At 35.4% G+C, this 23,434-nt stretch overlaps 1 protein-coding gene across 2 annotated transcripts in view; it reads right to left on the bottom strand.

The window, feature by feature from the left end:
* The window catches only part of KLHL1 (kelch like family member 1), a 562,289-nt gene that overhangs the window by 41,121 nt on the left and 497,734 nt on the right, over nt 1-23,434 (bottom strand). For both annotated transcript variants that reach the window (XM_005687646.3, XM_005687647.3), the window contains one exon: nt 12,479-12,641. In XM_005687646.3, coding sequence (XP_005687703.1) covers nt 12,479-12,641 — 163 coding nt within the window. The remainder of the gene's footprint in view (nt 1-12,478; nt 12,642-23,434) is intronic.

Raw genomic sequence — 23,434 nt, 5'->3', positions numbered from 1 at the left:
CCCTATTTTGAACAGAGCACAACCAAGAGAAGGAGACAGGAAGTAAAAAGGAAAGCTGAGTAGTCATCAGGACTCATTCAGGGTTGCCCCACTCCATGTCTTGGAAGATCTGTCTACTTGAGCTGCAACTGAGCTGTAACTTGTCTCTTGCTTTAAACTTCAGTCTTTTGTTCCAAATCTTTGCTGTGATGAGGCAAGAATAGAGGAAGATAAATAAACTGACTTGACATTTCCATTCATGTAGAGATAAAAAGTTGCAGAACAGATAATAACATTTGACTTGGAAGTTTACAGGAACATTGCGGCCTGACATCCATGGACAGCTGCAGGAAAAAAGCATGTCAACACTAAGAATTTTGAAACAACAAACCATACCCCTCCTTCACTTTGCTTTTAAAAATATCTTGCTGAAATCCATCAGGGAATTCAAGGTTTTGGGCTCGGAATGAGCCACCCATCTCCTTGTACAGCCCTGTATTAAACCATTCTCTCCTCCATATCCAACGTTTTGATTTGGCTTCACTGTGCCTTCAGCACATGAACTTGTTTTGTAACATGTATATAGTACAAAATCATTTATATTTTGTGGTTTCATTTTTAAGAAAAATAATATCAAAATTTGGATGCAAAAACAGAAATTGTCTTAGCACCATGTAAGTGACATGTGCAAGTATGATGATAGATATTGGACTGTACTGGAAAAATAACAGACATGATTCATGTTCTCATACTATTTCAAGGTCAAAAAACTTAAGATTGCCCAGAAACAGTAGCTTCCTTATTAACATGAGGTTTTGAATGACTGAGTGAATCAGTTTTGCTGTGGTTTATCATAAAAAAAAAAAAAAAATCCAGGTGTTTTCGTCTGTTTTCCAAATTCTTTAGGGACTGTAGCACACATTTGTTAAAATTTAAGCCTATTTATGGATGCAATTAGGGAGTATGAGTATCTGTTTTATGAGCTAACTCAAGAAGTAAAGAGAAAAAAAAACAGAAAGTGCTTTCAGCTACAAAACAAAACTTGAAAGAACAAAATTAAGGCAAAGAGTAAATAAGAAACAAAAATAATTAGTAGCGTAGACATTATTTGGAGAGCTTGAGGTTTAATATGGTCAATACCCACACCAGAGTGTCTATTCACTGTTTTGTTGTATTTCCTTTATACATCAAGTAAGTCTGGGATGGTTCTGGCCTGAGATGTATATCTACCATTTAGCTCAATCCATCTCATTGGAAGACTGACCAAAATGTTTTATAAAATTGATGTAATTTTGCTCTTGAGTTCATCAAAATATACTAATTAATTTTAAGTGGTGAACCAATGTCATGTTTTTCCACAACAAAGGTTATTATGAAGACTCTAAACTCAAGAGGGCTACTCACTGGCTTTTATTATCCTTATTTGGGAAAATTATTCAAAATAATGTTCAAAGAAGCAGCAGTCAGGTTAGAATGGCGCATTTGTGAGATGTGAGACTAAAACAAGAGGGGGAAAAAGCTATGTTATTAGAAGTGAGAGAAAAATAGACTACAGTCAGAGGGTGATATTGAAACAATTTTCTGATATGGGTCTGAAGTAAAGGGCACTTTATAGTGATCATTTTTTTTTCTCTGAGTAAAACAGGAAAAACAACCAGACATTAAGAGACAGTCATTAAACAACAGAATTTTGAGACAATTAAATCATATTCAGGAGAATTAAACAAAATAACCCAAATGACATATATGTTAATCTGAGTTAAAAGAGAAAGATTATTTGAAGTAAAATCAAAATTATTTCAAATATTTTCTTAAAATGGGATTAAAATTTGGGAAAATAAACAATTGAAACATAAACAATTTTTATAATAAAAATTTTAAATACTCTCACACTATGATATTTGATATAAAGAATATTATTAGAGTAAAATAGGACCCTTTGGATATTACATATTGTAGCTGATTAAAAAAAAAATACAAGTGAGATAGGGGATAGATGTGCCCCTCAGCTGGACATCTGGTGTGTTTTAAGTGGAATAAAATTCAAGCTTTGTTCTCATCCAGACACTCCAAGGAGAAAGCTAGTGGCAAAAGCTGAGCTCTGCTAAAATAGAGATAAGATGCCCACTCCTGAGGTCAAGGAAGACTTCCCTGTCTGCATGGCACAGGAAAGCTTCTTTGGACTCACAAAGGGAGTGGGGCCCCACCCAATAAAAAACGTGGACATGCACCCATAGGTCTCTGTGGTGGAATCTATCTTAGAAAAAAGTTACAAATGCATCTTGAGGAAGATCCATGAACCTGTCAGATGTGAAGAGAGAAACAAAATAATTGACCAAAGGTAAATAAAGACCTGGAAGGACTGGCCTATATAAGTGATTTACCTTTAAGATTCATCACCTCTTTGCTGCACTCCTCCTTGCTCAGGATGCCAGTACTCCTCTCCAGGTGTGTGTCTTTGCCTATTTTCTGACTCATTGTGCTCCTCTTCATAAGCGACCAAGTTCATACGCTTTCTCTCTAATTGTGTATTTCTACCTAGCTTCTGACTTAAATTGTTTTTCTGTACACTCTCCTATACACTGTGCTGTGTCTCTAACAATAAACTTTGTACCCTTTTTTTTTTTTTTTTTTTTTACAGTTCTTGCCTCTTTGAAACATTTTTGCTTTCAAACGAGGGAAAGATCCAGGGCCACTTTGCTTCTAGCCTCTAGCCCCTGGTGATCTAGTGGTTAATATTCCCGGTTTTCATCCAAACTACCTAGGTCCAATCTCTGGGCAGGGAAACAATATCTCTCTTCAGGAGCACTCACTGTTCTTCTTCCAAGATATCAAGGACCACACAAAAACACAAATAATGAATTCCTGTGTAGTCGATTTAAAGGGGAGGAAATTGGATAAACAATTATTATAATGATGTGTAAAAATTTATGAAAAGTTTATCCATTAAATATTTTATTTATTAAAATTTTTATCCCATATATTCCCGATTGTTTGGATATATAATAAAATACACACATACATAGATAGGTAGAGATAGGTAGATGGATGAGAAGACACACATACACACACACAAAGCACACAGATGTCATTTTAAAGTTTAAAGCCCACTTCAGTTTTCTTGCTCGGAGAATCCCATGGACAGAGAGAGGTGCCTTGTGGGCTACACAGTCTAAGGGGTTGCAAAGAATCAGACACACTGAGTGACTAACACTAGATCCTGACCACTAGAACAAGATAAACAATGTTAAACTTTAAAGTGACATCTGTGTGTTTTGTGTGTGCATATGTGTGTCTTCTGCTCAAAGATAAAAGTAACAAATGAATAATATAGTGAAGTGCAGATATTTCTCATCTCAGGCAAAGTTGCTGTGAGATACCTATTTTTTGAAGGATACAAGAAATGAATCTATTATCATCAATGTAAGTGATAAGGAAGTCACTAAATGTGCTCTCAAGAAATTTTTTATAATGTATAGATTTGGAAATGTAAGATATTTTTAAGAAAAACACTAAGAGAGCAACCCCAATTGAAGTAAGATGAATATGAGTACAGAAATAGAGATATCAAAAACTATCACATAAAGAAAAAATGAACAAAAAATGTGTCTGCATTGGCAACAGTAAAATTCACAAACAAAATGGCAAAAATTAAATATGAAATATGAAATAAATTTCCCAAGTTAAGAGGAAAAGAAATAAAATCACTGGGGAGGAAAGGTGCTTATGGAAAATAAATCAGCGCTCAAGACTACACATAACCATTAACATAAATACATACTAAAATACATATCCCCAAACCAAAGAACTAGAATAATGGAAAAAGAATCAAACAAACAAAAAATAATCCTCAGTACATAAAACCTTCCTCAGTCAAATAAAGACATGATTGAGATTGTTCAAATGAATTTCCAAATATTAATTTAAAAGAATGAAAGACAGCTATCAGGTTATACTCTGGCAAACATTTTAAAATTGGAGAATATGACAGCAGGTAAGCTACTATCTCTCAGCCCCACATTCTCTATTCTGTACTCTGCTTTTTGAGGTAGGGGCTGAAACTCAGTGAACCACTTTTCTGTCTTGCCACCTGGTTCCTTCCCTCTTTAAGATGTGACAATGAACAGGTGCTATAGAGAGATTGAAAGGTGCTAGAGGAGGAAGGGTCTTGCTTCTTTTTGCTTGTTTCCCATTTCTATGAGTGTCTCCCCATCTTTCTTTTTGCATTCAGTTGCATTCAGTTGCCATTTTTAAAAATTTAATATCAGCCTTATTGAGACTCAGAACTATCAGCAGGAGCAGACTGGCACCACCACCTCCTCAGAGCTCCAGATCACAGGCCAAGGAACCTCTCTTTCACATCAGAGATGCTAGTTCTAGCTGAGCAGGGATCTAATCACAAATGTCTGGATTTCAGCTACACAAGGTTTCTCCTCTGATTTTCTAAATCTTAATAATTACAATCCCCTCTTAATTTTCCAATGCTAGGGACAATAGCTGTTTCCTTTAGTAGACACATTATGGTATAGTGTTCTCTGAAACAAAGTGAAGTCGCTCAGTCATGTTCTACTTTTTGTGAGCCCATGGGCTATAGCCTTCCAGGCTTCTCCTTCTGTGGGATTTTCCAGGTAAGAGTACCAGAGTGGGTTGCCATTTCCTTCTCCAGGGTATCTTCCTGACCCAAGGATCAAACCTGGGTCTTCTGCATTACAGGCAGATGCTTTACCCTCTGAGCCAGCAGGAAAGTGCATAGTGTTCTTTAGTTAATTTTTATATCTACTTAATAAATATTTATATTAGATTATCTTTATTTAGAATAACTGATAGGTGACTGCTGTGGTTTCTGTCACTTGGCTGTACTTTAACTGATAGAAAAAAATCTCTGTAAGAATGCAAGTCTGAAATTTAAAAACATAATAAAAGTGAAAAACTTTGGACTTATCACACATCTGGCTAATAAAAAAATGGCAGCAGATTAGTAACCATTGTTTAATTTTAATGATACATGGCTTTGACATTAAACTAGTCAAACCAATTTACAACAAATGATTGAAGACATAAGAAAGTTCAATATACATATAATGTCTAATAAATTATACAATCAACATACCCCCCCTGGAAAATAGTAGTAGTAGTAATATGCTACTAATAATAAAGTAAGATGCATTTACCCAGAAATAATGTCTAGAACACATGAAGAACTCTACGAACCAAAATGAAAGAAAAAATAAAGAAACTCCTCCCATGGAAACAGGAAAAATACTTCAGCATATATTTTAGTCAGAAAAAATAAACAGATAAGTACATTAAATAGTGTTCAATCTTAGTCATTAGTTGAATATTATTGACTAGAATAGAACAAACCATAAAAGATAAAACAAGCATTACCAAATCAGTAGGATATGGAGTATCTAGAATACTTACACACTGTTAATACATACATAAATTAGGAAAAGCACTTTCAAAATTTATTACAGTTAAACACATGTGTACTGGATAAACTAGCAATTGTTGTTCCATGTCCAAACCTAAATTGTATATGCATGCTCACAAAGGACATATATATTTGAAGATGCTCACAGCAGCACTATCATTAATAAGCAACAAGTGGAAACTATTAAAATTTCAATTTTGTTATGCTAAGGCAAAACAAACTACAAGACAATTATTAATACTATTTTGTGAAATTCTAAATTTCAAGACAAAATAAATAAAACTAAGCACATGTTAGCAAGATAATGCTCAAAATCCTGTAAGCTAGGCTACAGCAGTATGTGAACTTAGAGATGCCAGATGAACAGGCTGGGTTTAAAAAAGGCGGAAGAACTAGAAATCAAGTTGCCAACATCCACTGGATCATAGAAAAAGCAAGGAAATTACAGAAGAAAAAAAAAAAAAATCTATTTCTGCTTCACAAAATTCTTTGTGTAGATCACAACAAACTAGAAAATTCTTAAAGAGATGGGAATACCAAGCCAACTTACCTGCCTCCTGAGAAACTTGTATGCAGAACAAGAAACAACAGTTAGAATTGGACATGGAACAACAGATTGGTTCAAAATTGAAAAAGGAGTACATCAAAGCTGTATATTGTCACCCTGTTTATTTACCTTATACACAGAGCACATCATGTGAAATGCTGGGATGGATGAATCATTACCTGGAATCAAGATTGCTGAGATAAACATCAATAGCCTCAGTATGCAGATGATACCATTCTAATGACAGAAAGCAAAGAAGAACTAAAGAGCCTCTTGAAGAGGGTGTTAGAGGAGAGTTTAAGAGCTGCCTTAAAACTCAACATTCAAAAATCTAAGATCATGGCATCTAGTCCCTCTACTTCATGACAAATCGTGGGGGAAAAAGTGGAAATAGTGAGAGATTTTATTTTCTTGGGCTCCAAGAAAATCACTGTGGATAGTGGCTGCACCCATGAAATTAAAAGATGCTTGCTTCTTGGAAGAAAACTTATGACAAATATAGACAGCTTATGAAAGCAGAGACATTACTTTGCTGACAGAGGTCTGTAGAGTCAAAGCTTTTCAATCAGTCATGTATGGATGTGAGAGTTGGACCATAAAGAAAGCTGAGACCATAGAGAAAAATTGTGGTGCTCAAGAAGACTCTTGAGAGTCCCTTGGACAGTAAAGAGATCAGACCAGTCAATTTAAAAGGAAATCAACCCTGAATATTCATTGGAAGGACTAACGCTGAAGCTGAAACTCCAATACTTTGGCCACCTAATGCAAAGAGCTGACTCAATGGAAAAGACTATTTCTAGGAAAGACTGAGGGCAGTAGGAGAAGGGGAAGACTGGGGATGAGATGTTTGGATGGCATCACAGACTCAGTGGACATGAATCTGAGCAAACTTCAGGAGCTAGTAAAGGACAGAGAAGCCTGGTGTCTGAGTCCATGGGTTCTCAATGAGTGAGACAGAAACTGAACAGCAAGCCAAGTTCAAATTAATGAATAAGAAAACAAGAGGGAAAACAAGTAGAGCTTCATTCTATGCACATATTTGTTTAAAAAGAGAAACAAAAACAGAATAATGACACTGAGAAAACCTAAGACAAAATGAATAATAATGTTAACACCTAAATATAAGAAATTAGGAAGATAATAGCAGTACAAAAGCAGATATAACAACACACAATCAATTATTTTATTAGTCATAGGATTGGAAGTAATGTAAAACTGCTTTCTTTTAAATATTAGAGTCTCAGTAAAATATAATTTTTAAGTGGAATATATGTGATTTTATATATATATATAATTTTTCTATAATTTCTCATGCTCAAATACGTATAGTTCTCATGTTTGTAAAAACATAACAGATATATTATAGAAAGCCCCTCAATCTATAAGAAAAGCTTCATATCATCATGGAAAATGTTAGGAAATTGATTTTCAAAACGATTAGTTCATGTAGACCAAACAGACTAAAAATAGACTATAGAATGCAGCAAAATATTAAATGAATAATTAAAAAGGATGAGTTGGCTTTATTCTGTGCATATAATAATGATTTATAATCATGATATTTATTTAAATTACCATATAATAGAAAAAATAAGAAAACATCTTTTATACATTTTAAGAAAATTTAATAAAACATTATACTAAATATGATATTTTAAGTAAAATTTCCATTCATGAAATTATAGACAGTGATAAGATCTGGCCCTTAAAATCACTTGGTATAAGTATCCCAAATAACAATTAATGCTACACAGACACCAAAGTTTTAAAGTTTTCCCAATTAAAAGACAGTTGAGGTCACCTGATATTGATATTTATGTTGTTATTCTAAAAATAAAAGGAATTCATCCTTAGAAAATTATACTGAAAATGTTAACCTGATTTTTCATTAAAAATTCTTAAACCTAAAAAAAAAAAATAAATAAAAAAATAAAAAGAACATAAGCATACATATTAAGAAATAAGAAAAAAATTTCATTTGCATTTAGTTTATCATGTTTATCTTCCTAGAAAATCTATCATTATAAATGGAAAAAATACATATTTTGAAAATATTTATAAATTAAAAAATAATATAACTGACATGTTCATTTTAGTAAGGCGGTTTACTATAAACATAAATACTTAAACTTTCTTCTCTACTGCACTATTAAATACATAATTAATACATACAAATATGTAAACCAAAATATATCTGCGATGTTCAAAAATACAAACAAATGTGAATAAAGCTCAGAAAGAATAATATTAAACCTATACTCAAATTAAAACCACTAAACTACATTGGGGCTTCACAGGTGGGACACTGGTAAAGAATCCTCCTGTCAATGCAGGAGATGCAAAAGAGATGAATTCTATCCCTGGATTGGGAAGATCCCCTGAAGTAGGAAATGACAACCCACTCCAGTATTCTTGTCTGGAAAATTCCATGGACAGAAGAGTCTGGCAGGCTACAGCCCATGGGGTCACAAAGAGTAGGACAAAGGTGAGTGACAGAGCATAAACACATGCACAAAATAGAGACTAATTTTTAGAGATAAAAGTAAGGTTGTATTATCAAGTGAAAAGATTTCAAATGTATAGATCTAACATTTTCTCTAATTACTCTGGAAATATTTATTTCTAGGCAAATTCCTAGATGGATTCTCAGAAAGTATATGTGACAGTAAGAATATAATTTTAAGATGTTAGTTGATCAGGCATGTGTGGCTCTGTGACCTCATGGACTCTAGCCCATCAGGCTGCTCTGTCCATGGAATTCTCCAGGCGAGAATATTGGAGTGGGCAGCCATTCCCTTCTCCAGAGAATCTTCCCACTTCAGGGATCAAACATGAGTCTCCTGCATTGTAGGCATTTTCTTTACCATTTTTACCAATGGATCTTTACAGTTGCAAGCAGATTCTGTACCAGAAAGTCCTAATTTTAAGTGCACAATAAACCTAAATGAAAACTGACTCCTAAGACTAAGGAAATCACAGATTGATAAATATATAAATATGAAATTTGAAAGTCCAAAATATATGCAATTAAAATCATAAATGGGCATAATATGTTAATATTGATGAAGTAGAAAATATTGCTATAATTTACAATACATATACACACATTTGATGAAACAGAATGAGCAATTTACTCAAACTTAGCCTCACACTAGTAAAAACATTTTGCATTTAAAATGATTATTTTTCAAAGAAAATCATGATATTAAGTTATCAGTCAGGATGCAAGACATTTTTGCATGATACTATTGAAAAAGCATTTTGGTGAATCCTGCGAAAGACAGGGCTCCCCAGGCGGTGCTAGTACTGAAGAACTGGTCTGCCAGTGCAAGAGACATAAGAGATATGAGTTCAATCCCTGGGTAGGGAAGATACCCTAAAGAAGGGAATGGTAGCCCACTCCAGTATTTTTGCCTGGAGAACCGCATGGACACAGGAGTCTGGTGGGTTACTGTTCCTTGAGGGTCACAAAGAGTTGGACATGACTGAAGCGACAGCATGCATGCATCCATCAAAGACAAAGTTTAAATTAAAATAGTCCTTTGAAGCTAGAAAATATTTCAGTCTCTATTGTCTTGCAATTCATTTTGTAGAAATTCTTCCTAAGGGTACAGTTAGGAAAGTGCCCAAAAGTTTATATTTAATGGTATTCAATGTATCTTTTCATGTATAATATCTAAATTTGGGGATTGTTTTAGACACACATCACTGTAGATATGTGTTTTAGATATATTTAGATATTTTGGATCAGAGAAGGCAATGGCAACCCACTCCAGTACTCTCTCATGGCAAATACCATGGACAGAGGAGCCTGGTAGGCGGCAGTGCATGGGGTTGCTAGGAGTCAGACATGACGGAGCGACTTCACTTTCACTTTTCACTTTCATGCATTGAAGAAGGAAATGGCAACCCACTCCATATTCTTGCCTAGAGGATCCCAGGGATGGGGGAGCTGTCTATGGGGTTGCTCAGAGTCGGACACAAATGAAGCAACTTAGCAGCAGCAGCAGCAGATATTTTGGATATTAAAAGTCAGAGACTAGTGTAAATAATTTATAAGCAGAAAACTCAATTAAAGACAACTGAGAGATCGAAATGAGGAGCTCTTACACCCTATGATAATAGCAGAGCCCAAAAGGAAGAAAGGCTTCCCACCTGCCAATGCAGGAGATGCAAGAGATAAGGGTTCCATCCCTGAGTTAGGAAGATGCCCTGAAGTAGGAAATTGGCAACCAGATCCATTATTCTTGCCTGGAGAATCCCATGAACAGAGAAGCCTGGCAAGCTACAGTCCATGGGGTCGCAAAGAGTTAGACATGACTCTATACACACACACACACACATACACAATAGAAAGACTTTCCTTTTTCATGAAAACGACTAAGCCAGGGAAAAAACACTTTGTTTACTCTAACCTTCTCAACTTACTTTTTCTCTATAAAAGCTTTCTCTTCCACTTACCTTTTTGGACATGCATATGTTCACCATTATTGTAGATCCAAAATTGCAATTCTGTGCCAATTCTGAATAAACCTGCCTTTCCTGGAGTCATATTTGGCAGTCTGCTTATTTCAGATCAGTACTAGTTACTTAAATTTATACTGTTCACTTACATTTATCATGTTTTGTGTATTTTTGTGGGAATTTTTTGGCATAAAATAAATTACTGTATAGCCATTAAAATGTGAATTTCCTAGAGTTTTTAAAGCCAAAGAGTGCATATATGTACAATTTAGCTGAGGGAAGCAGTTTATTTATATTTTAACAGTGGCATATAATAATAACTTTATAGATACATATATTTAGGAAAGATTTGTCAAAGGTAATTAAATTCTCAAAAGTTATTACTTAATTGGATGTACAATTCTTTCAACACTTATTCAGTAAATAGATTGAATGTGCATTATGCCTAAGGATACAACAATGAATGTTGCAGACAGATATCAAGATTTATTGACCATGTATACCTAGTAAAAATAGAAAACAATAGTGTATGTAATTTTATGAATCACAAATAATTTGGGATAGTGTGCAGGGTAGTCTATTTTAAATAAGAATAAGAGTAAATAACTGTGCATGTGGACAGATTTTGAGATGAAATTTGAGGAGTATTAAAAGGCCAAGCATGTGAAGATTGTAAGGAATAACATTTAGGCAAAAAAAAAAAAAGAGTACAGTCAAAGGGATTGAGTGGAATTAGATTTGCTGTATTTGAAGCAAAGATGAAAGGGCAATTGGGCTGATGTATTGAGGAAAAAAATGTAGAGTAGGAAGAAACAAGATCCAGTGGATGATTTTAGGTAGAAATAGGCATTGTATTCTAATTTTAAAATGTTCTTGAAGAGAACTGATATGTTACCTGTATTTGTAAAGCACCTCTGGCTGCATTAGCAAATGGACTTTAGGGGGAAGAGAAGGAAGGAGACTGGAAACTTCTGCTGTAGTTCATGTCAGAGGTGTTATTATCTTTGTTTAGGGCAGAGTTTCTCAGGTAGTGAGAGGGAGTGTATTTTGCCACCCCAGAGGATATATTCAGCAATATTTGGAGACTTCTTTTGGTTATCACATTGGGCAGGTGGGTACAGCTGGTATCTAGTGGATAGAAGCCAGTCTGCTGCTAAACATTGTATATGCACAGGGCAGAGCCTCACAGCCAACAAAGAATTATCTGACTCAAAATATCAACAGTGTTGAGTTTGAAAATCCCTGACTTAGTGTGATAGGAATAGAAAAGGAGAAATGTAGAGAGATTGATACAATCAGGCAAAAAACATTAAGTACCAAACTTTTGGTAGTCTTTCAAAAGGCTCCTCAGACTATTTCACCAGAAATGGTAAACCATGCAGTTCACATAATTTTCATGAACTATATTTATTACTTTTAAACAAGCAATTAAGATTAAGAAATTTGAGGATTTTTGTTGTATTTTGCTTTCAATTTTTTTTGGTTATTCTTCTTAATTTTTATTTTATGTTGGAGTTCAATCCCTGGGTCAGGAAGATCCCATAGAGAAGGAAATGGCAATCCACTTCATTATTCTTTCCTGGGAAAACCCATGGACAGAGGAGCTTGGTGGGCTACAGTCCATGGTGTCTCAAAAGAGTCAGACACAATTTAGGGACTAAATAACAACAATAGTTAGCAATATTTGTTTCAGGTATGCAAGAAAGTGATTCACTTATGCACATACATGTATCTTCTTTTTCAAATTTTTTCCCATTTAGATTATTACAGAGTATTGAGTAAAATTCCTTATTCTATATATTTTTGGGGTTTGGGGGGTGTTTGGTCATTTTTGTTATTTTTGTTTGGTTTTTATTTTATGAGAAGTGATAATCGGAAAAATACATAGTCTTGAACTGTCAATAATCCACGAAGACTAAACTTAAAAAAAAAAATTGAAACCTAAAATTTTAAAAAAGAGGTTTTTTTTAAAGCAGTTTGCTAAATGTTATTTTAAGAGAACATTCACTCAAAATCTTTCTTCAGATTAAAAAAAAAAAAGAAAGTCTACTCACTTGCCATTCAATGCTGCCACCCCAACTGTGCTTCGGGCAATTGACATGCTAGCTACAAATGTCCACTGCTGACTCTGAGGATCCCACCTCTCCACTGTGTTCAGATAACTCCAGCCATCATGGCCTCCCACAGCATAGATAGGGCCTTCCAGTACCGTCACACCTGCAGTAAAGGAAAGATAAAAAGTGAATGAATCATGACACAGTGAGGTTCTCAAATCAAATTAACAGTAAAAGCTGTTATTTAGCTGTTATGTCATTCAGAATAGCCTCTATCAGTTAACAAACGATTTCACTGAGGTGGAAACTAATCACTATTAATTGAACCAGTTCATTCACATGAAAACATAAAGGAATCCATCTAAATATTATGACCTATATGCTTTATGAAGGAAAATATATTTTCTTATTTATGATCATATAAAGATTCAAAATCTAAAAGTCAGAGATGATGCATCTTATGCCTCTACTTTTGAAGACTGTTTTTACACTGCAATTTAAAGTACTTTTTTTTTCACGTTCAGAAAAATTTCATTAAGCAGTGCAATATAATTGGTTTGAATTTCAGGCTAGGGTCCTCTAAGTTTTGGCTCCCCTGTCAAGACATAATAAATGTATCTAAAGCTTAGAGAATACAATATCTCTTTTCTTATAAGCTGAAATTATTAAACACAAGCAATTAAATTATTTATGAGTCATCAATAGATGATATATACAAGTTTTACACAGTTTCTTTCCTGTCAATTCACTTCTATATTAGATGAATTTTCTTAAATGTTAAATAATCACTAAGTATTTAAATATTATGTTTATATTTACTGAATTGGTCTCATTATCTATTAGGGGAATTCTGGTTAATTTTCCACAAGTTTCAAAGCACAATGTCTGATTGTTAAGAACTCTGAATTATCTGTGATTCTTACCCTATTTCCTAGCTGACAAGTTAAACTGCCCCAAATGTATGTATATTGAGAGAAGACACAAGGCTCCTGGGTCATAGAAGAAAGATAGTTATTACCATAACAATGGCAATAGTCAGAGTATCAACTTTTTTTTTTTTTTAATCAGTTCTCCAAGCCCCAATTTCCCAGTCTTGGTTATGCCAAGAGGACTTTAACATCTCTTTCATGTTGACCAGACTTGAGACAGAATTCTCCTGCCTCTAGAATCGTGACCTCACCTTCCTTAAAGCACTTACTTTAAACAACTTGTAATTGCAAATTGAAAGTTTTCTGTCCCTTTGAGTAGTTAGTCTTTTAAAAAACCTATTGCCAGTGTTACAGCCGAATACTTTCTTTCTCAAGAACCTAGGAATATAATCAACAAGAAAGTTAGTGTTTATATCTCCCAGTTTCTGTGCAAGAGTAGGAGCTTAGCTTCAACTGACACCTTGCTTCAAGTTGTAAGTCTACCTCTTGTTTGGAAGATAGTAAATTCAATTTACCTTTGTTTAAATAAGGCCAATTTGCAAACATAGACTACCTATGATCCACCCATGCATTACAGCTCTCAGAAACTCCCTCCTCCCCTTTGTTTTAGTGGAGGTGCATTCAGCCTCAATTCTGATCTCTTTTCCTTATTGCAATAGTATTGAATAAAGTCTTCCTTGTCTGTTTATCTATTACACTTTTTTTTTTGCTTTGACAATATTTAGATGAGATATGAACATTCAATAGGTTGTAAGTTAACTTGAAGTTGGAAGCAAATTAATATATAATGGACAACAAACTTATATACCCATTGCTCCAGAAGGAGACATTCTCTTCATGCTTTTAAGTATGATTGTCTTTTACTATGGAGAAAAGAACTATCTTTATCTTATTAGTATTTCTGTTATAAAAGTTTAGAGGAGGGGAAGTTACTGTCTTATTTAAAAGTTGTACAAAAATGTGAAAGAATCATGGAGAATTGTATTTCAACACAAATGTGAAAGTAAAATGATACTTTTAAACTATTCATGGATTCATTAACTTATTCAACTAATGTTTATTGAGTGTCTACTATTAGAATTTTTCTTATCGCCAAAGTTCCAAGAACATATAGGTGAATAAGAAAAAGGCCCTGCCCTCATTAAACTTACATAGTCATTAAATACTTAACATAAATGGAATAAGTGTTACAGAACCCAGGGGTCTGTCTGCTTGCTGCTCAAAAGCCATCAAAAAGGCCAGGTTGGTGGAAAGTTTGGTTTATTTGAATGTCAGAACCAAGGGACAGGGTGAGAAGGGCAGGTACCTGTCCAAGTAACCTACTCCCCCTATCCTCACAAGAGCTTTTATAGTGGAAGGTGGGAGTTATTTGCTGAATCACCACAGTCAGTTTTGACTGCAGTCTTGAAGTTGGTTACCAGTGGTCTGACCAGCATCATCTTCATTGCTTTAAATATAGTTAGTCTTAAGTTCCAGGGTTGTTCTGTTGCATTTCTTGAGGCCAGTTCTCAGAACTGTGGCAATTTATGTCATGACTACAGTCTGGTCATCATGTAGTTAAATTCTCCACCTGGTGGAGGTTTCAGTATTTCTAAGATAGCTCAAAGATATGGTTCAGAATATTACCTATAGCCCTGCAGAAGGAGGTAAATGTCTTTGATTATGTTTAATGACTATAATATTTTTATTGGTCTCCTTTGATTGTTTTCCCTTGTTTTGCATGTTTTCACTTATCTGATTAAACTTATTATTTGACAAAAGTCAGGTTGAGGACATGGGAGGGATCAAGGATCATAGGGTCCTACTTCATTTCATAAATATATTATTCACAGCAGCAAAGTCTTAAGTGGCTCCAGTATCAATTATAAGAAAAAAGGACAAAGAAGACAGAGAGGAAATGTTTAGATGGGTTGGAGAATTTTTCAGAAGCTTCTGGTATCTGAAAATTATGAACAAAGAGTGTTTCTAGGAGGATGGGTCAATTATTTGCCTGCCTATTTCTTACCAAGTCCAAGTTTATATTGGATATGTAAAGAGAGAAGTTGCTGTTGACTTTGAAAGTGGGTTCCATACCAGTACTATAGTTCGTTTCGTTTATTCGCTTAGTCGTGTCCGACTCTTTGTGACTCCATGAACAGCAGCACTCCAGGCTTCCCTGTTCATCACCAACTTCCAGAGTCCACTCAAATCCATGTTCATTGAGTCAGAAATGCCATCCAACCATCTCATCCTCTGACGTCCCCTTCTCCTCCTGCCCTCAATTTTTCCCAGCATCGAGGTCTTTTCCAATTAGTCAGTTCTTCGCATCAGGTGTCCTAAGTATTGGAGTTTCAGCTTCAACATCAGTCCCTCCAATGAACACATAGGATTGATCTCCTTTAGGATGGGCTAGTTGGATCTCAACTAGTCCAAGAGTCTTCACCACAGTTAAAAGCATCAATTCTTTGGCTCTCAGCTTTCTTCACAGTCCAAATCTCACATCAATACATGACCACTGGAAAAACCATAGCCTTGACTACATGGACCTTTTTTGAGAAAGTAATGTCTCTGCTTTTTAATATGCTGTCTAGGTCGGTCATAACTTTCCTCCAAATGGGGTAAGTGTCTTTTAATTTTGTGGCTGAAATCATCATCTGCAGTGATTTTGAAGCCCAGAAAAATAAAGTCAGCCACTGTTTCCACTGTTTCCCCATCTATTTGTCATGAAATGATGGGACCAGATGCCATGATCTTAGTTTTCTGAATGTTGAGCTTTAAGCCAACCTTTTCACTCTCCTCTTTCACCTTCATCAACAGGCTTTTTAGTCCTTCACTTTCTGCCATAAGGGTGGTGTCATCTGCATATCTGAGGTTATTGATATTTCTCCCAGCAATCTTGAGTCCAGCTTGTGCTTCTTGCAGCCCAATGTTTCTCATGATGTACTCTACATATAGGTTAAATTAGCAGGGTGACAATATACAGCCTTGAAGTACTCCTTTTCCTATTTGGAATCATTCTGTTGTTCCATGTCCAGTCTAACTGTTGTTTCCTGACCTGTATACAGATTTCTTAAGAGGCAGATCAGGTGGCCTAATATTCCCATTTCTTTCAGAATTTTCCACAGTTTATTGTGATCCACACAATCAAAGCCTTTGGTATAGTCAATAAAGCAGAAATAGATGCTTTTCTGGAACTCATTTGCTTGTTCGATGATCCAGCAGATGTTGGCAATTTCTTCTCTGGTTCCTCTGCCTTTTCTAAAACCAGCTTGAACATCAGGAAGTTCATGGTTCATGTATTGCTGAAGCCTGGTTTGGAGAATTTTAAGTTTTACTTTACTAGCGGGTGAGGTGAGTGCAATTGCACGGTAGTTTGAGCATTGTTTGGCATTGCCTTTCTTTGGGACTGGAATGAAAACTGACCTTTTCCAGTTCTATGGCCATTGCTGAGTTTTCCAAATTTGCTAGCATATTGGGTGCAGCACTTTCACAACATAATTCAACTAGAATTCTATCACTTCCACTAGCTTTGTTCATAGTGATGCTTCCTAAGGCCCACTTGACTTCCAATTCCAGGATGTCTGGCTCTAGGTGAGTGATCACACCATCGTGATTATCTGGGTCATGAAGATCTTTTTTGTACAGTTCTTCTGTGTATTCTTGCCACCTCTTCTTAATATCTTCTGCTTCTGTTAGGTCCTTGCCATTTCTATCCTTTATTGAGCCCATCTTTGCATGAAATATTCCCTTGGTATCTCTAATTTTCTTGAAGAGATCTCTAGTCTTTCCCTTTCTATTGCTTTCCTCTATTTCTTTGCACTGATTGCTGAGGAAGGCTTTCTTATCTCTCCTTGCCATTCTTTGGAACTCTGCATCCAAATGGGTATATCTTTCCTTTTCTCCTTTGCTTTTTGCTTCCCTTCTTTTCACAGCTATTTGCAAGGCCTCCTCAGACAGCCATTTTGCTTTTTAGCATTTCACTATACAAGTTTTAATTTGTCTGGTGACTATTTATTCAGTTATGTACTCTATAAAAATACTTAATCTGTGATGGTTTTAATTTTGAGGTTACAGTAAGTTCCCTGAATACGAACCTTCAAGTTCATATGTATGAACTTGCCTGGGAAGTATTCTTGCCTGGGAAATCCCTGTAGCCTGCCAGGAATTTTGTATTTTATATTGCTGTTTAGTTGCTCAGTCATGTTCAACTCTTTTGCAACCCTATGGACAATGGAAGAATTTTATAGAAGAGGATATATGAAGGTCCTATGAGCATATAAAATGTTTAATATAGCTGGTAATCAGAATAATCAGGATATAGAAACAAAACATCTTTGAGAGAAAGTTTTTGACAACCATACTTTACTATTTTTAAAATTTTAAAAGTGTTTTAATATCAAAAACTCTTATAAACATTGGATCATAAATTTTTATGATGAAATTGTCATTTAAGTATACCACTTTGGAAAGAAACTTAACAATATTTTGTGAAAGTATTATGATCTAGTTTTTATAAAATTTTAAATACATTATAATATTTTAATGGGGAATATACACAATAAGCATACAAACATAATTGAATGATTTTATATATTAAAATTCTTTAATTAATCAAGTTATTTTGAGTGAGAATATCAAGGCTAGGTATAGGAAAAAAATATTGTTTTCTCCCTTTCAAGTTATGTTTATAACATTCATTCAGGTTGTTAAGTGAGGCACTCATTTATTATTTTCCATTGCATATACTATTACATTGTATGAATAAGCAACTTTTGTAGGTCCATTTCTTTGTTATCATAAATGTTGATAGAAACAGCAGAAGATATTTGTTGGCAACATTGACAATAGAGGGTAATCGCCTGAGCTCAAATTTCATTCTGTTTCTACCAGCTGTGTGACAATGAAAAAAAAAAAGAAAAATCCCTTATTTCCTGCATCTCAGTATACTTATCCTTTAAGAGTGCCTCAGTTCAGTTCAGTCATTCAGTCGTGTCTGACTCTTTACAGCCCCACGTACTGCAGCAATGTCTGGCTTCCTCATCTATCACCATCTCTTGGAGCTTGCTCAGATTCATGTCCATTGAGTTGGTGATGCCATCTTCTGTCATCCCCTTCTCCTCCTGCCTACAATCTTTCCTAGCATCAGGGTCTTTTCAAATGAGTCAGTCCTTGGTGTCAGATGGCCAAAGTATTGGAGTTTCAGCTTCAGCATCAGTCCTTCCAGTGTTTATTGAAGACTGATCTTTAGAATTGATTAGTTTGATCTTTCAGTCCAAAGGACTCTCAAGAGTCTTCTTCAACACCACATTTCAAAACCATCCATTCTTTGATGCTCAGCTTTCTTTATAGTCCATCTCTTACATCTATTCATGACTACTGTAAAAACCATAGCTTTGACTAGATGGACCTTCGTCAGGGAAGTAATATCTCTCTTTTTAATATGCTGTCTAGATTGGTCATAGCTTTTCTTCCAAGGAGCAAGCAGCTTTTAGTTTCATGATTACAGTCACCATCTACAGTGATTTTGGAGTGCGACAAAATAAAGTCTGTCACTGTTTCCATTGTTTCCCCATCTATTTGCCATGAAGTGATGGGACCAGATGAAATGATCTTTGTTTTCTGAATATTGAGTGTTAAGCCAACTTTTTCATTATCCTCTTTCACTTTCATCAAGACGCTCTTCAGTTTTCCCTCACTTTCTGCCGTAAGGGTGATGTCTTCTGTGTATTGTTGATATTTCTCCCAGCAATCTTAATTCCAGCTTGTGTTTCATCCAGGCCAGCATTTCACATGATTCAATTTGTATATAAGTAACATAAGCAAGGTGTCAATATAGCTTTGACATATTATTCTTACCTCTGAAAATTCTACAATATAATATTAGAAAATTTTGTGTAATTTTTCTTCAAGATAGTTCAATGAAGGCATCAATTCACTACTAATTGTCAGGTAAAACACCACAAGTAAAAGCTGAAAACTTTCTATATGGGCTTTAGAGCACAGATAAATGCAATGGATATTAAGATCTTTAAATATAAAGAGTGATCTTGGTGGCAGTCATTTTGACAGGTAACTCCTGCAAAAAGTTTAGCTTAAAAGTAAAATCTACTGCTTACATAATTTACCTCAAAATATTTGTTTTACTGTTTTTATATTAATGCAACTGATATATTAATTTGTTCTCCTGAGAAAGAAATCATCTGTCCATGTTACTATTATCCATTCAAAATATTGCTAACTTTATTCTAAATTCTCAGTCCTTCCAATTTAAAGAGAATATATATTCTAATTATGAAAAATAATGAAAATCTTAAAGTACTTTTTAGTATTGTTAAATTTTTATATATTTACCATTATTTACATATTTAAAAACAATGAAATTGTGAAATATGAGATTTCCTTTTGCATAGGTAGAGAAATTTATTTTTATATGAATAATACCAGTACTTTGGCCACCTCATGTGAAGAGTTGACTCATTGGAAAATACTTTGATGCTGGGAGGGGTTGGGGGCAGGAGGAAAAGGGGACGACCGAGGATGAGATGGCTGGATGGCATCACCAACTCGATATACATGTACTTGAGGAAGTTCCGGGAGTTGGTGATGGACAGGGAGGCCTGGTGTGCTGCAATTCATGGGGTCGCAAAGAGTTGGACACAGCTGAGCGACTGAACTGAACTGAACTGAATAGTGCATTTAAATGTATTTTAACTTAATCACTGAGTTGAATAAATATTCCTTAATGGAAGTCACAGAATATATCTAACTCATCAGTGGCTTCATAATATGCATATGACTTTCTGAGCACAACTAATTTTTTATTTTATTTTCTAAATTCTTTTGTTTTAATCATCACCAAAGTTATAGTAGTATCTAGTAAATATTCATAACTAACCATTGAAAGTGAAAGTGAAGTCCCTCAGTCGTGTCCGACTGTTTGCGACCCCGTGGACTGTAGCCCACCAAGCTCCTCTGTCCATGGGATTCTCCAGGCAAGAGTACTGGAGTGGGTTGGCATTTCCTTCTCCAGGGGATCTTCCCAACCCAGGGATGGAACTCAGGTCTCCCCCATTGCGGACAGACGCTTTAACCTCTGAGCCACCAGGAAACTGTCTAACTAACCAGTAGAGAGACTTAATTCTGCTATAATTGTAACTTCAAGAGCAATGAATCACTAAGCAATAGCTCATAAGAATGAACATTTTACAGTTGCTCTGTGAAAAGAATTAAAGAAACAAAAAAGCCTTGTGCAATGGGGAATATTGAAATAGATAAGCATATATTTTACTCACATTAGTCTGTAAAAATCTCTTAAAAATATTAAATACCTCTATTTATATATTCATAGAAAGAGAGAAAAAGAGGGAGAGAAAAGAAAAAGGTTGTGAAACTTTTCCCAATGTTATAAATGTATATAATTATGCAATTTTCACTGTTGTTCAGTCGAGAAGTTGTGTCTGACTCTCCTGTGACCCCATGGGCTGAAAAACCATGCCAGGCTTCTCTGCCCTTGGAACTTTCCAGGAAGGAATACTGGGGCGGGTTTCCATTTCCTTCTTCAAATATATATTATACCTTCTCTATAAATATTTTTATATAATTATGATGTAAAATACACATTGGTTAATGCAAATATATTTTTAAAATGTTGGCCACAGGTAGAAAAAGATGGACTAAGTTACTAGGTGTATTTTACATGCACTCTTACAAAATCACTTAGGGTTAAAATATTATTTTCTTGATCCACAAGCAAAGAGAAAAAGCACAATTTGTACGATGTATTTCACTCTTTCCTTCACTGAGATAGTCTTGACTGCCCATTGAAATCATTTAGAAACTTTCAAAACAAGATATAAGTGTCTGAATTAGAGAGATTCTGATTTCACTGTACTGGGCTTAGGTCTAAACTCAGGTATGTTTAAAAAAATTTTAAACATATGTGTGATTCTTATGGAGAAGGCAATGGCAACCCACTCAAGTACTCTTGCCTGGAAAATCCCATGGACAGAGGAGCCTAGTAGGCTGCAGTCCATGGGGTCGTTAAGAGTCGGACACGATGGAGCGACTTCACTTTCACTTTTCACTTTTATGCATTGGAGAAGGCAATGGCAACCCACTCCACTGTTCTTGCCTGGAGAATCCCAGGGACAGGGGAGCCGGGTGGGCTGCCATCTATGGGGTCGCACAGAGTTGGACATGACTGAAGCGACTTATCAGTAGCAGCAGCAGTGCTTCTTATGTGCAGTCAAGATAGACTGCCACATTAGAAAATGACTACTGTACTAGCACTATGGCAGAATGTCTCTCAATAATAATATGCCAAACTTGCAAGTTTCTTAAGATTTTTGACTCATGTCTTGTGTATGTGTGTACATGTGTATTTTATGTAGATATATGAAACTCAGGTTGTCATAGAAGTTTAGCAGTCAGCTAATCACAATTTCATTGTTATACAAGTCCATTTTCTGGATTTATTCACCACCCAAACAGTGACCATGACAGTGACAGTGCAAGTCACTCAGTTGTGTCTCACTCTTTGCAAATCCATGGACTTGGAATTCTTTAGGACAGAATATTGGAGTGGATAGCCTTTCCCTTCTCCAGGGAATCTTCCCAACCCAGGAATTGATCCTAGGTCTCCCACAATGAAGGTGGATTCTTTACCAGCTGAGCCACAAAGGAAGCCCAAGAATACTGGAATGGGTAGCCTTTCCCTTCTCCAAGTATCTTCCTGACCCAGTAATTGAACTGGGGTCTTCTGTATTGCAGGCAGATTGTTTACCAACCGAACTATCAGGGAAGCCCACCACCCAAACAGCTTTCCAATAATTATGGTATAGCTTCTGTAAGACATATCTGCAGTGTACAGTGGGTGGGGAAAGGAGGGGTATATGTCAAATGGGTACTAACTTAGTACCAGTCTACATGATGAAAGGAATGACTCTTGTCCAAAGTGAACAAGTCATGATTGGGGGAAGATTAGGATTCGTCAGAGGTGAGAAATTCTTGGAAGAAAGAACATTAGTGTAAAGGCTTTACAGCAGGAAGAAGCAGACTATGTCCGAGGAGCTGCAAGGCCAATATGACAAGAAAACTGGAGAATTAAGAAATAGGCAGTAAACATTAATGTTGAAGAATAAAAGTACTACATATCATGGGGCTCTGTGTACAAATAAGTATTTTTTTTAATCCCAAGAAACCCAAGAAAACTGTGAAGCTACCTAAATGTTTAAATCAGAGATGTGATAAAACCATACTTTTTTTGCTGTACATCATACTAGATGTGGTATGGAGAAATTAGAATGTGTGAGTCCATGCCAGTGGTATGCAAGAGAAATTACAGAGTCCTGTAGTAATGTGGCAGAAATCGATATGAGAAAAAAAGAAAGACTCAGGAAATATTTTCAAATACTGAGGATGTATTTATAAATCTCTTTTCTTATACCCCTCCATCAATTATTTCATCAACACATTCTTTTAAATATAAATTCCAGTTATGTGAAATATTTCTCTCTTGTGCTTCAATTAACTGATCTGCATACTTGAGCTAGTTATAGTACCTAACATATAGGGCTGTTTCAAGTTCATTATTTAATGACCTAATATATGCAAAGCACTTAAGAGAAACATCTGAAACATTTTTAACATTACTCCAAATTCACTGCAGATGGTGACTGCAGCCATGAAATTAAAAGACACTTAGTCCTTGGAAGGAAAGTTATGACCAACCTAGATAGCATATTCAAAAGCAGAGACATTACTTTGCCAACAAAGGTCCAGCTAGTCAAGGCTATGGTTTTCCAGTGGTCATATATGGTGAGAGTTGGGCTGTGAAGAAAGTTGAGCTTTGAAAAAATTGATGCTTTCGAACGGTGGTGTTGTACAAGACTCTTGAGAATCCCTTGGACTGCAAGGAAATCCAACCAGTCCATTCTGAAGGAGATCAGCCCTGGGATTTCTTTGGAAGGAATGATGCTAAAGCTGAAACTCTAGTACTTTGGTCATCTCATATGAAGAGCTGACTCATTGGAAAAGACTCTGATGCTGG

The sequence above is a fragment of the Capra hircus genome, chromosome 12 (assembly GCF_001704415.2).
Source record: "Capra hircus breed San Clemente chromosome 12, ASM170441v1, whole genome shotgun sequence".
In the NCBI taxonomy this organism is placed as follows: domain Eukaryota; kingdom Metazoa; phylum Chordata; class Mammalia; order Artiodactyla; family Bovidae; genus Capra; species Capra hircus.
The sequence above is the reverse complement of the archived record's forward strand: the minus strand, read 5'-3'. Positions and strand labels throughout refer to the sequence as shown.